Below are 13,380 nucleotides of genomic sequence, written 5' to 3'. Positions count from 1 at the left end.
CCTCCTCCCAGCCATCGTGCGAGCCCAGAGAGAACGCATCTGCGCCACAAAGCCTCACGGCCCCCCCCCTCCCCCTTCTCTTAGGCCCGGCTCGTCCTTCCGAGCCGCCGTCCCGCTCCGGCAGCCGATTCGTTGCCCTTGGGAGCCGCCGAGGCGGAGTTTCGAGACGAGACGAGGGGTGGGGAGGGGAAATGCTTTTATTTCAGTCCGTTGGCGTTGCGGCCTAGCTTGGGTGGGGGAAGGGAACAGCCAGCAAGCGGATTCAATTTTTTTTTTAATTTGGAGGGGGGGGGGGAGAGAATCAAACGAGTTTAAATTATACAGTGTGGTGATAAAGCGATTAACTCGTTTTGTAAAGTAGCCCTTGAGGATTTTCCAACTTTTTTTTTTTTTTAAAGCGATTTTGAAAAGATCGCCTAGACTTTTTAATGGAAGTCGGGCGGTGTTTTATTTTGGGGGTTTTTTCCCCCAAAAAATCGTTTCATTAAAAGTGTTGGCACTGTGTTAAAATGGAGTCGCACACAATCTGAAATTTTCAGATTTTTGTTTCGTCGCGGTGGGAAATCTAACACAACGATTAAAGCTGATTTCCCCAACGATTAAAACTGATTCCACAACGATTAAAACTGACTACATAATTTTGTGATATAGCAAAGTTTGACATGTCTGTCTCAATTTAAATATATTTTTCTGTAATGCGCCAAACGGTTAATATTAAAGTGCCTGCAATAATGTTTAGTGGTTTTAATATTTGGAATCAAAGCGTTTGTAATCTTCCAGGACCTTACTATTTATAAACAGCTTGAACATAGGGTGGTTTTCGTCCAGTTTGTTCAGTACCTTGCACTGACGAAGTCACTGTTCCTGTTGAAGATTTATGACTGAATAGCTTCACATTTATTAAATGATCATAAGTTGAAAACTTGACTGGTATATTTTACTTGTGTATCCTGCATTTGGTGTAAAATGAAAAGGTTGCAATCCCTTTCTTTTACTTAATAAAACAATTCCTACATACATTATCCTACTGAGGGGGAAGATCTAAAATTCTGTGCTTTCTTCTCGCACCCTAAACTTGAGCAGTGTTTTATTAAACTTTTCCACCTTTGTGGAGATCTACCATTTAAGTTCTCAAGGGGCTAATTCCCTGTTAACTCCAGGCCTGTCCCCAAGCAGATTAATACTGATCAATGCAATTTTATGTTGTGGGTGCTAGTTAAGGGGGGGGGGGGGTGTACAGTGGAAACCTTCATTGCTGGGAAATACACAATTCAATTGATGCTAATGCAAAATCCTGCGGATGCTGGAAATCTGAAATAAAAACAGAAAATGCTGGAAATACTGAGCAGGTCAGGCAGCATCTGTGGAGATAGAAACAGGATTAATGTTCCAGGTCAATGACCTTTTGTCAGACCTGAAACTTTAACTGTGTTTCTCTTGCCACAGGTGCCGCCTGACCCGAGTATTTCCAGCATTTTCTGTTGTTTCAACTGATGCTAATGTTACCCTGTTTGGGACTTCTCAAGTTTAGTATCCAGGAGCTGAGGGCTGACTGAATGCTCTGCTCCTCCTGTGGGAAAGGAAAATTGGACTTTCAAATATGGCAAATAATTTCAGTAACTTTTTCCACCCTTTTAGACAATACTTGAGCAAATTAAATTATAGAACTGCATATTCACACCCCTAATCTGGCCATGGGATTTGTAATGTTGGTGTGCATATCATGAGTTATCAATACTAACTCTTGAAAACCATTTTTGGTCATTGAAATGATGCACAAGCTAACACTTGGAACAGAAACTGCTACTAAATTGGTATTATTAGATGACTGACAGATTGGCAAAATGAAGGATGTTTTACTGGATCTGCAAGTGGTAGTTGCAGATCCTAGATGTCAAAAATATCGCTATCTTTTATTTAAAAAAAAGCACATGGGTTATCACTTTCCCCTTAATCCTCTTCTTCCCTACCCCCAAAGCTATAATAGGAAGTGAGCTCTTTTACTCTGAACCCTGCTGGATAGAAACCTGAAGTAATTCTTCCACCAAAAGCTGAAGCTTGTAATATTCCAACTCCATAAAAAGCAATGTATACGAGGAAGGGAACAGTTTCTGTAGGTTTGTAATTGCATCACGCACAATACAAATTGTTGTCGTTCCCTAAGGATGTGGGAGAAAGATATGCCGATACATGTAAGTTTGTATACTTACTAGCTTTTGTGTGCCTTAAGTCTTCCTCCCACATTGAAGGGGAAAGTTAACAAGTACAAACGTAGCATTTGAAAATATATTTTATTTATGAAACAATTGATTTGGGGCTTAAATTATCATGCAAATGTTGCAATATGTGTACACAGTGATATATTTTTGCTGACCTTTTCTCTTGTAACATTCATTCAAATGCCTATAAATGTGCACACTGGGTTGATGAGAAAACTGATATGGTAAGGGATAAGCATTTTTTATAAATAAGATCTATTGAGCAATCTGGGTGGTAGTGAAAATAAACGCTAATTAGTAGAGAGCAGTTTGTAGTTTTTGTCTTGACATTTCAAACAAGTGACAATAGAGCAAATGTAAACATTTTTGTGTAACTTAATTCTATAGTAAAAGTGTAAGTATTGGAGGATTTTTTTTAAGGAAATCCGACTGGCATTTGGTAAATTGTGTAATCACATACTGAAAATTGATATTTGACATGCAGCCACTTTAAATTCATGGTTTCACGTGTGTGTGGGTAGGAGTTCATTTAAAATGTTCAGTAAATCAATATTAATCCTTTTTTTTGAATGTGGTTGAATAGCATCTATGTTGCATTAAAGTTGTCTATAGCTACTGAATAGCTAACTGCATTGTGATTATGGTACCAAACTAGAGACCAGCAAAGTTCCAGGTTCAATCCCTCGCCTGTGTTGGGTTAGCTAACGGCATGTGGGTGGTGATGCAAGCAGGGTGCTGCACTTGCACTATTCTTTCACTTTTCTTTGGAGTGGAGGCGAGCCGAGCCTCAATCCATATGGTGTTGGGTGCTTGTGTAGGCTTTACTTTTAGGCTTGTACTTTAAATTTAAAGAACTGACATGGTTGTATCTTTAGTTTGCAGAATTTGTTCATAAACAAATTTACTGTCTGCTCAAAGGCCCAAGATGATGGTCATTTCTGATCTCGTGCATTGGCAGCTGTGTTTGGTTATTCTGGCACCAGTGTAATGAGATTGTCAGCATTTCAATGGCACCAAAGGTGCAATAAAACCCATTTTACATGGTGGTTACATTTTCTCCTCACTACTTATTTGCCTCAAGATAGGGTATGGTTTCCTAGCCCAAATAGCCCTCTAGTACCATGCCAAAGTAGTGTGTTTCATGTGTAAGCCTAGTTGGTGAGTCTAGGCAACTTAGTCAGCAGTATAGCTACACCCAGTCCTCATGAATTCCAAACAAAGCAGGCTGAATTTTGCACCTGAAACCCCACTTTTGCCTGTTCTGCATGTTCCTTCTCCAACCTCCTCTACTTGTCTTTCTTTCCCACTTGCTCTTTCTTGCCCTTTCAGGAGAGGAGAGAAAATTGGTAAGAGAATACAAGTGTTCCTGTGTATTCCCAATATTGTACAAATACTCCATTGTCTAGAGGTTGAATAAGGAAGCCCCAATGTATCATGATGGTTATTAGCATTTTGAAAGATCATACTTTCTGACTTTTGAATTAAATGGAAGTAACATTTCGTTATCTGCTGCAAATATTTTGGTAGGTTTTGATATTCGAGATTGCAATCGTTTTTTTTTTAAGAATAGGAATCAATTTTATATAATTAAATCAAATTAGTTGAGTAACCTTTTTTTTCTTTTTGTAGATTATAGTACCTATACTCAAGCTGCAGCTCAACAAGGGTAAGTATCTACTACAAAATGAAATATCTACACAGTATGTGTGTGTTTATTTAAAATCAGATGTTTACTAGATTAGTACACCAAGGGATTGCGTTTACATGTGGCACTTTAAACTAGTATAATTTGATGTGCCACTACACTTCTTGCCTATCCTTAATTGATTACATGAAATTTCTCTGCTCGCCTCTACCAACAGTGACTATAACCAACAGTACTGTATCATATTAAATTGCTCAGTGCTCTCCAGATTACAAAGACAAAATCTATAATTGTACAGTATGTCTTTCAAACACCCACGATTATGCCTTTGTGAAATCCTTTGGTTGGGGGGGGGGGCGGTGCCGCCTGCTATGGAAAATTTCACATCCCCACCATTGCGCTTTATTGAAATTCAATTGCTAAGTGATTGAAACTATTTACTGCCATTGTTCTATTTTAAAACCTATTTTGAGTGTCTGTAGAAATATATTTTGTATAGTTTAGAGTTTGCATTTTTGTTTTGAAATATGGAAAGCTATTCATTAATTTGTAAATGTTCTATTATCAATGTACTTTTTTAATGAAAGTTGTCAATTTACCTGTTACTTTAGACTTGGGTTTGAAAACCTGCTGAAAGGCTACCTTAATAATATTTTGTTGCATGTATATAATTACCAAATGTAATAAATACTGTTTTTAGAAAATAGCAGTTTAGTAACTTTCATTCAAGGTTCATAATTGTTTTTAGAAGCGGCATGCAGTTCTTTTCTATTTTTGATAATTTTTCTCAGTCTGATGATGCTGACTGGGGTGCAGGTCCAGAAGTGGCTGCAGACCCCCAATACCATGCCCAAGTGGCTATTTCTTGTGAGGCTAAGCTGAATATTGTCGGATTATTTGACTGTAGAAGGAATCACAGCAGAGCCTGCTTCTATTCTCAACTAACGTGACCCACGTGCTTCGTGGCGGATGTTGCGCTTCCTATGGCTAATTTCTTCCCCATTTACTAGCCATGGGGTACAAAGGCCAATTGCTGATACCAGCTAACTCAAAGAATTGAACATGGGGCCATCTGGTCTGTACAGCTTCATCTGCAGGGGGACTGTGGTGATATTTCAGCTAAAGTTAGCAAGACCTTGGCATCACAGTAGATAGCCTGCATATGTGAGGCTGTACTTTGTGAGGTTGCATTTATATATAATGGTATATCATTGACCTAATGTCCAGTTCCTCTAGCATTAGATATTTAGGCCCCCTTTTTATAGGATTCTGCCAGGAGTTTCTATGACCAAGGCATTTGATCCCTTGTTAGAAGGGGAATGTGGGTGGGATGGGCTATTGGTGTACGCTATATATATATATATATATATATATATATATATATATATATATATATATATATATATATATATATATATATATATATATATATATATATATATATGTGTGTGTGTGTGTACTAGCTGGGGAGCCCCGCGTTGCGAGGGCAATTTTGGGGCATTTGGTCTCCCTGCCCCTGTGTGTCCCCCCCTCTCCCTGTCATGTCCTCTCCCTGTCCTATCCCTCCCCTCCCCTCTCTCTCCCTCCCCTCTCTCTCCCTCCCCTCTCTCTCCCTCCCCTCTCTCTCCCTCCCCTCTCTCTCCCTCCCCTCTCTCTCCCTCCCCTCTCTCTCCCTCCCCTCTCTCTCCCTCCCCTCTCTCTCCCTCCCCTCTCTCTCCCTCCCCTCTCTCTCCCTCCCCTCTCTCTCCCTCTTCCCACCACCCCCTCCCCTGTCTCCCTCTTCCCCACCCCTCCCCCACTCCTCTCTGGCCCCTCCCCCTGCCTAGCGAGCCCTGCGTTGCGAGGGCAATTTTGGGGCGTTTGGTCTCCCTGCCCCTGTGTGTCCCCCCTCTCCCTGTCATGTCCTCTCCCTGTCCTATCCCTCCCCTCCCCTCCCCTCTCTCCCTCCCTCCCCTCCCCTCATTCCCTCTCTCCGGCCCCTCCCCCTGCCTAGCGCCTGAGGTCCGGTGCCATTGCTGAGGTCCCCCGCGTATCGCGCGGCTGATGGACGGCCGCTGCGGGCGGGCGGGCAGCGCATGCGCGGTGTGTGGGCGGCGCATGCGCGGTGAGTGCGGGCGGCCCGCGGGAGCCGGCAAGGCCGTTAGCGAGCGGGAAACTTCGGGCGGCGCGCCCGCGCTCCGTCCGCGACACCTGAGAGGGGGAAGTAGAGAGAGACAGAGAGGGAAGAGGAGAAGGAGAGAGAGGGAAGAGGAGAGAAGGAGAGAGAGGGAAGAGGAGAAGGGGAGAGAGAGAGAGAGAGAGAGGGAAGAAAGAGAAGAAAGAGAGAGAAATTTTTTCAGCTTCAGGCCCTGAGTCCCCCCTGCGTGAGGAGGAGGGGGGGGGGTTGCTAAACACAATATAAAACTCAAATAAATTGTTAATTAATTGCCTAACACATAATTGAAATATTTACCGTAGTTCCCTAACACACAAAGTGGGGGGGGGGGGAAATCGTGGAAAATCAAGATGGCGGCCACTCACCTCGGTTCAGAAGGATAAGGCCCGCCCACACACGCACCGATTGGTCGACCGGTCAGGTCACCGAAGCGTAGGATTGGTCAATCGTCGAGTCACTCGACACTCAACTGTAGGAAGACCTCGACGTCACACGGTCGCTAATGAGCGGAACGCTGAACGTTTTTGGGATACCGCGGGCGGGATTTTTGTCCGGCCGAAACGTAAATACGCCTATGACTGGTCCGGAATCGCAAGCTTTCTTTTGAGGCGACGCGCGCGTCGGTACGCTCTAACTTCCAAACGTATAGCGACCAGGCGGACGGACAGACAGACAGACATCGGGACAGACAGACAGAAGAGCCGCTTTATATATAGATATATGTATGTATGTATGTAAAAGCTCTGATCTGTTTTTCCCCCTTCTGCGCATATTATAAATCCATAACCTCCTTCAATACTGTCAGAATTTGGGCTGGATGCAGTTACCTCCAGTCTAGACTTTATATAGACCACTTGGAATACAGTCTTGGATAGCCGTGTGACCAATCTTTCCCAAGTGCAGAGATGGCTTTTGATCAGGTAGTTGGGGGTAACGGAGATTGAAATTTTTTTGTTGGGCGAGGGTATTAAAGGATACAGAACCAAAGTGGGTAGGTGAGCTAAATGAGTGGCGGAGCAGGCTCAAGGGGCTGAATGGCTTACTCCTGTTCCTTCCTAATTCTTTCTAGTTGAGTTGAATTATCTTTGGCAGAACAATTGCTTATTATTGACTCATGCAGATTGGTACTTTTAATGGTTATTTGTATCGTAATGTTTCAGAACGAACAATCAGGACTTGTGGTTATTTGTATTGTAATGTTTAAACTATGAAGACTTTCACTGTCCATCTTTACAGGTATGGAACCTATGCAGCTCAGCCTGCTCAAGCATATGGACAGACGACCCAAGTAAGACAAAAAAAAACCTACTTTGTTTGTGTTAATCTAGCAGCAAACCTTTAGCAATTCTGCCAATTACTTTGAATTTCATGGCAGTTTCAACAGTTTGTATTCTGTCAGCCTAACTTAAAGCCCTTTTCTAAACATTTGCAACTAGGCATATGCGCAGCAAAGTTATGGAACCTATACCCAACCCACTGATACGACATACACTCAAGCGCAAACAACTGCAGCGTACGGACAGACAGCATATGCTGCTGCATATGGGCAACCTCAGACTGGTAAGAGTTAATCTGTACTGTTACACTTGCCTAATTATGAATTAATTCTGAACCTGTGGGTTTTTCTACTGATGTCTGCTTTCTTGGGTAGAAGGGACATTTATGATATGAATTCTGAACCTGTATCTTTTTTTTTACTGCTGTCTGTTGTGCTTTCTTGGGTAGAAGGGACAAGTGCAGGTTAGAGTGCCTGGTCATTGTTGCATGATTTGTGTTACGTTTTGTCACATTGCTGCCTTACATCAAACATCTGAAACTTAATTGTGAAACTAACATTTTTGTCATGCATGTTCAGTGTTGTCATTAGACTTATTTAACATTGTACCATTATGCTACAGGAAAAAATAAATCCCACTAATAATTTTGAGGTTTGTAATTCATCTAAAATTGCACCAACCAGTGACAGGATTTGTAATCACCAGTCCTTTGCCATATACTTATACAGCTCCTAGCATTTTGAGTGACACTCAAGTTTGAAATGGCACTATAGTTGTACTGGGTGTTTCTCAGTTGAAGCAGACATATTAGGTAAAACCTCACATGCTCACCATTACGCCAATTAAATTCTAGTTACACCACTGATACAATTAAGATTTGTAGGGTCAGTATTTGGTGCCACATTGTAAACCAGAAAGTTGTCGTCAGGTTTTTAAAGTAATACAAGCTTAAATGTTGAATATCTGCAATATTCACAAATGTCAGTCATTAGATTGGTAGCATACCAGTGAGGTGGAAATGTACAGTATTGTGTATTTCAGCATTTGAGTATCTTTTTGTAATTCACATTGGTTGGAGTGGAGGGGAGAGAGAAACAACATGTTAAAGTGGATCAGAATTCCTTTCTGCTTCATCCCTTGTATGCAAAATTGTCTTTCATTGAAGTAACGTATCACGAATGGCTGAATAAATGTTCTATTAAACGTCCCTATGAGTTGGAATTTCCTGCTCATGGTATCAGAAAATTAATGGATTCATGATGGCTAAATGGACATACAATACTATGTTGTGCCGCACAAGCCTGTTATCTGGGCTTATTCAGTATCCCTGGGATAGAGGGGGGTGAATTGACCAGAGTTCCAATTCCAGATGATTACTATCCAATGAGATCTAGAAATACGCACGTGAGGATGTTTGAGAAAACAGCATTGCCCTGGCTGAATGCCCATTGCTGTCAAATAGCCAATTGTACAGATTTGCCCAAGAAAAATAACTACTTGAGAGAGCTATTAAAATGTTGCCAGCAATTGGGTCTTTATCCTAGCATGAGACGATTGACTGGAGGGTCCCCCCAACACCAAGTTTAAAATTAAACCACTACTCCAAACTATCTCTTCCTGACTCCAAGCTCATGTGCATCCTCCCCTCACCTATCATTGGTGGTTCTACTTTCACTAACATGGGCCTTGTGTTCTAGCTTTCCCTTCCCAAGCCTCCATCTCCCTATCCTTTTTAAGATCATCTTCAAAACCCACATCTTTGGCCAAGCTTTTGGTCACGTTTCCTTATCTCTCCTCCTTTGGCCTGGCATGTGTTTTCCCTCAGGCCTCTGAAGCACTTGGCACATTTTTCTACGTTAAAGGCACTATATGAAAGCAAGTTTCTGTACTTTTTGTCAGAGGGGGAAAAATGACCGCAGTTGTTTAGCCTACAAATTGACTGGTGTATTGTACTTCGCTGCACATCTATATCCAATTAATTCAACAAAAATATAGCACAACCAGTAGCATTGACTTGTTACAGAATACAATGCCATCAAACAGGTTATGTTCAACTACATTTGTGTGCATTGTGTAAATGTAAAACTGCAGAAAAAGTACAAATGCTTTAATACTTTTTTCTTTTGAATAGGTTATAGTGCTCCCATTGCACCTCAGGCTTATAGCCAACCTGTGCAGGCTTACAGCACAACTGGATATGACAGCACTGCTACCCCTCCAGCTACTTATGGGCAGCAGCCCACCTATGGTCAACAGCCTACTTATGCTGCATATGGACAGCACACAACTACAACCGTTGCACCTACCAGGTATATATCTTGCAATGTGCAGGTGGAAGGGGAGAGAAAGGGATAAATAAAGAATATCATAGAAATTTCAGCACAGAAGGAAATGAGGCCATATAACCGTTGAGCCAATGCTTGTTCTTATAACTGGAGCTATCTACTTTCAAATTTTATTTCCATGTCCATTTCCCATATCCTTTTGTAGCCGCATTGAAATACAAAGCTGAATTATACACATCTGCCTCTTGTTGTTTAGTTTTTAGTGAAGCCCCAATTGTGCACGGCATGATTTGTTTGCAACATTTTGAGTACTGAAAATTGTTTGCAAATGTACATCACAGCACAGAAATGTACCATTTGATCTATGTATGTGGTTTAAAAGTATCCAGTTTTTTTTTTTTTTTAAAGTTAAAAATAATTTCATGGTTGTATTTAATTTTATTGGTACTCAGGGACCTGGGTGTCCTTGTACACAAATCACAAAGTTAACATGCAGGTACAGCAAGCAATTAGGAAAGCAAATGGTGTGTCAGCCTTCATTACAAATGGATAAGAGTAAAGAAGTCTTAAATTATATAGGGCTTTGGTGAGACCACACCTGGAGTACTGTGTACAGTTTTGGTCTCCTTGCCCAAGGAGGGAGTGCAACAAGGTTCACCAGACTTGATTCTTGGGAGTTGTCCTATGAGGAGAGATTGGGGAGACTAGGCCTATATTCCCTAGAGTTTAGAAGAATGAGGGGTGATCTCATTGAAACTTATAAGGGGCTTGACTGGGTAGATGCTGGGAGGGTGTTTCCCCTGGCTGGGGAGTCTAGAACTAGGGGTCGGTCATTTTAGGACTGATGAGAAGCTTCTCAAAGGGTTGTGAATCTTTGGAATTCCCTACCCCAGAGAACTGAATGTGCAGTCGTTGAGTATATTCAAGACAGAGATTGGTTTTTGGGTATTGAGCAAATCGAGGGATATGGGGATCATGCGGGAAGGTGGAGTTAGGGTGGAAGATCAGCATGATTTTGAATGATGGAGCAGGCTTGAAGTGCCGAATGGCATACTCCTGTTTCTTATGTTCTTAAAAACTAGAGTACAAGAGCACTGGTATCTGACAATGCTGTAACTAATTTCAGTACAAAATATAAGTTTGTTTTAACTTGACCCTTAAGTGGCAAATACTGAGTTTCAAACCATCAAAAAACATTTTTTGCCTTGGTTCAAAAGTGTTGAGAAATTTGGTATCACAAGCTTCCCTATAACTTAGAAATGAGAGCGAGAGGCTTTGTAGTTACTGATGGGAAAACCTCAGAAATGTTCACAAGTGGTTGAACATTTAACCATGTCAGAACATTTGAGAGGTTTGGTACCTGGACTGGCTGTTGCATGTTTATTTTGTAGCCACAGCTTTGTTGCTTTTTTTAAGCTACCTGGCATTTTGCACATTAAAAATGTTCCATTAAACTGATTTAATTCACAAATATGTTTATACTGAGAAATTTCCTTTTTTTATTCTCTCCTTTCTCTTTCTCTCTCCTCCCTCCTCCTCTCTTTCTCCCCTTCCTCCCCCCCCCCCCCCCTTTTCTTAAAGTAACGGCGTCTTGTCTAATTGCTAACTTAACTTTCAGAGCACAGGATACTACCAAGCAGGACGAATATAGCCAACCTAGTACTGGGTATGCTCAATCCAGTGTGGGATACAGCCAGACAAATTATGGATACCCTCAGATGAGTGTGCATGGTGCTTACCCTCTTCAACCTCCCAGTGCCCCTCCATCCTTTCCTCCGACAAGGTAAATGTTTCTTGGCTGTTGTAATCTAAGGAACAAGGACATTTATTTGTTTTTTTCAACATGTGTCCACAATCAAATGTTGTATTGAAGGATTTAGCTTTTCCCTAGATTCGGGTTCAGCAGGTATCCATTATTTGTGTAAGCGTATGTGTTCTGCTAAATTGTGAATATGTAAAACAGTAGATAGAATCTTGCCGCACAGGAGAAGGCCATTCGGCCCTTTGTGCCTGTGCCAGCTGTCCAATTTAGCCCCACAATAACAGAAAATGCTGGAAAAACTCAGCAGGCCAGGCAACATCCGTGGAGAGAAAATAGAGTTAACGTTTTGGGTCAAACCCTTTGTCAAGACTGGAAAGGTACAGGAAATGAAATAGATTGAAAGGCCAGGCTGGGGGAGAACAAAAGAGAAGTGAAGAGAGGTATTCAAAACGAGACGAGATGGTGATCGGACTAGTGGAGACAAAAGACGGCTCTAGATTAGGTGTGAAATGTGCTGGCAGAATGGGAGACAGCTGCCAGGTGGGAGAGAAAAAAAGGGGCGGGGGAAGGGCCAAAACAAAAGTGTGGATAAAAAATAAGTAAAAATGTAATGGGGGCCGAGGTTATGATCTGAAATTGTTCAACTCGATATTGAGTCCGGATGGCTGTAAAGTGCCTAATCGGAAGATGAGGTGCTGTTCCTCAAGTTTACGCTGAGCTTCCGTGGAACACTGCAAGAGCCCGAGTACAGTGAGGTCTGAGTGGGAATGGGGCGTTGAATTAAAATGACAGGCGCCCGGAAGCTCGGGGTCATCCTTACGGACTGAACGGAGGTGTTCCGCAAAGCGGTCACCTCCCAGTTAATCCCCCATCCCAGTTTTTTCCCCCCATAACCCTGCAAATTAGTCCTCTTCAATTTCCTTTTGAAGGTTACTCTGGTATCTGATTCCACCACACTTTCAGGTAGTGCATTCCAGATCTTAACCCTCTGAAGAAATGTCCTTTCTAGTTTTTCTGACAGTTATTTTAAATCTATGACCTCTGGTTACCAACCCATTTGCCTTGCCATCCACATTTCTTTTATAGTTACAGTAGCACCACTCAACCAACTGCCTACGATCAGAGTACCTACAGCCAGCAGGCAAGCTATGGACAACAGGGGAGCAGCTATGCGCCACCACCCCCCCCAACTGGAGGGTACAGCCAGCAGCAACCACCTACTGGATTTGGTCAACAATCTAGCTATGGACAACAGACAGACTATAGCCAACAAAGCCAGTACAGTAAGTGAAAGTACTCTCGTGTTTCTAGCAGATTTAAAGTGAGCTAGTAAAACGGTCACATCTCCAGCTTGAATATCACAATCACCAAATATGGTTATTTATCAAATTCAAGCTATTTTGTGGTGGATGGACCAGTCATGACATGCTTCCAATTTTGTTATCGCTTAGTGTCCGCTGTGGCTTAGTTGGTAGCACTCTCGCCTGAGTCAGAAGGTTGTGGGTTCAAGTCCCACTCCAGAGACTTGAGCACAGAAATCTAGGCTGACACTCCAGTGCAGTGTGAGTGCTGCACTGTCAGATGTGTCGTCGCTCAGATGCGACGTTAAACTGAGGCCCTGTCTGCGCGCTCGGGTGGATGTAAAAGATCCCATGGCACTATTTCAAAGATGAGCAGTGGCATTGTCCCCGGTGTCCTGGCCAATATTTATCCCCCAGTCAACATAACAAAAACAGATTATCTGGTCATGATCACATTGCTGTTTGTGGGAGCTTGTTGTGTGCATTTGGCTGCCGCGTTTCCTACATTACAACAGTGTGACTCCACTTCAGAAGTACTTCACTGGCTGTAACGTGCTTTGGGGGCGACCTGAGGTCGTGAAAGGCACTATATAAATGCAAGTCTTTCTTTACTTTTGATAATTAATACAGAATTTTTTAAATCCAAGTCAATGTCTTGGAACAGAGGAAAAATGTTCTACACAGCATATCCAGTTGTATGTATGTCTAAATAACCATGGACCCATTTCTTGTCAAG

The 13,380-nt window shown here is 42.2% G+C and overlaps 1 protein-coding gene across 4 annotated transcripts in view; it reads left to right on the top strand.

Annotated features, from left to right (window-relative positions):
* LOC147104299 (RNA-binding protein EWS-like) overlaps positions 1 to 13,380 on the top strand; it is a 32,228-nt gene that overhangs the window by 570 nt on the left and 18,278 nt on the right. For 2 of the 4 annotated variants that reach the window (XM_085961500.1, XM_085961498.1), the window contains exons 2-8: positions 3,849 to 3,885; positions 7,256 to 7,307; positions 7,456 to 7,579; positions 7,745 to 7,759; positions 9,428 to 9,605; positions 11,200 to 11,364; positions 12,430 to 12,626. In XM_085961500.1, the coding sequence (XP_085817626.1) occupies positions 3,849 to 3,885; positions 7,256 to 7,307; positions 7,456 to 7,579; positions 7,745 to 7,759; positions 9,428 to 9,605; positions 11,200 to 11,364; positions 12,430 to 12,626 (768 nt within the window). The remainder of the gene's footprint in view (positions 1 to 3,848; positions 3,886 to 7,255; positions 7,308 to 7,455; positions 7,580 to 7,744; positions 7,760 to 9,427; positions 9,606 to 11,199; positions 11,365 to 12,429; positions 12,627 to 13,380) is intronic. The other 2 variants (XM_085961501.1, XM_085961499.1) reach the window with 1 other exon arrangement.

The sequence above is a fragment of the Somniosus microcephalus genome, chromosome 19 (assembly GCF_052327205.1).
Source record: "Somniosus microcephalus isolate GS21.2 chromosome 19, FLI_Smic_1.0, whole genome shotgun sequence".
Lineage (NCBI taxonomy): Eukaryota > Metazoa > Chordata > Chondrichthyes > Squaliformes > Somniosidae > Somniosus > Somniosus microcephalus.
The sequence above is the reverse complement of the archived record's forward strand: the minus strand, read 5'-3'. Positions and strand labels throughout refer to the sequence as shown.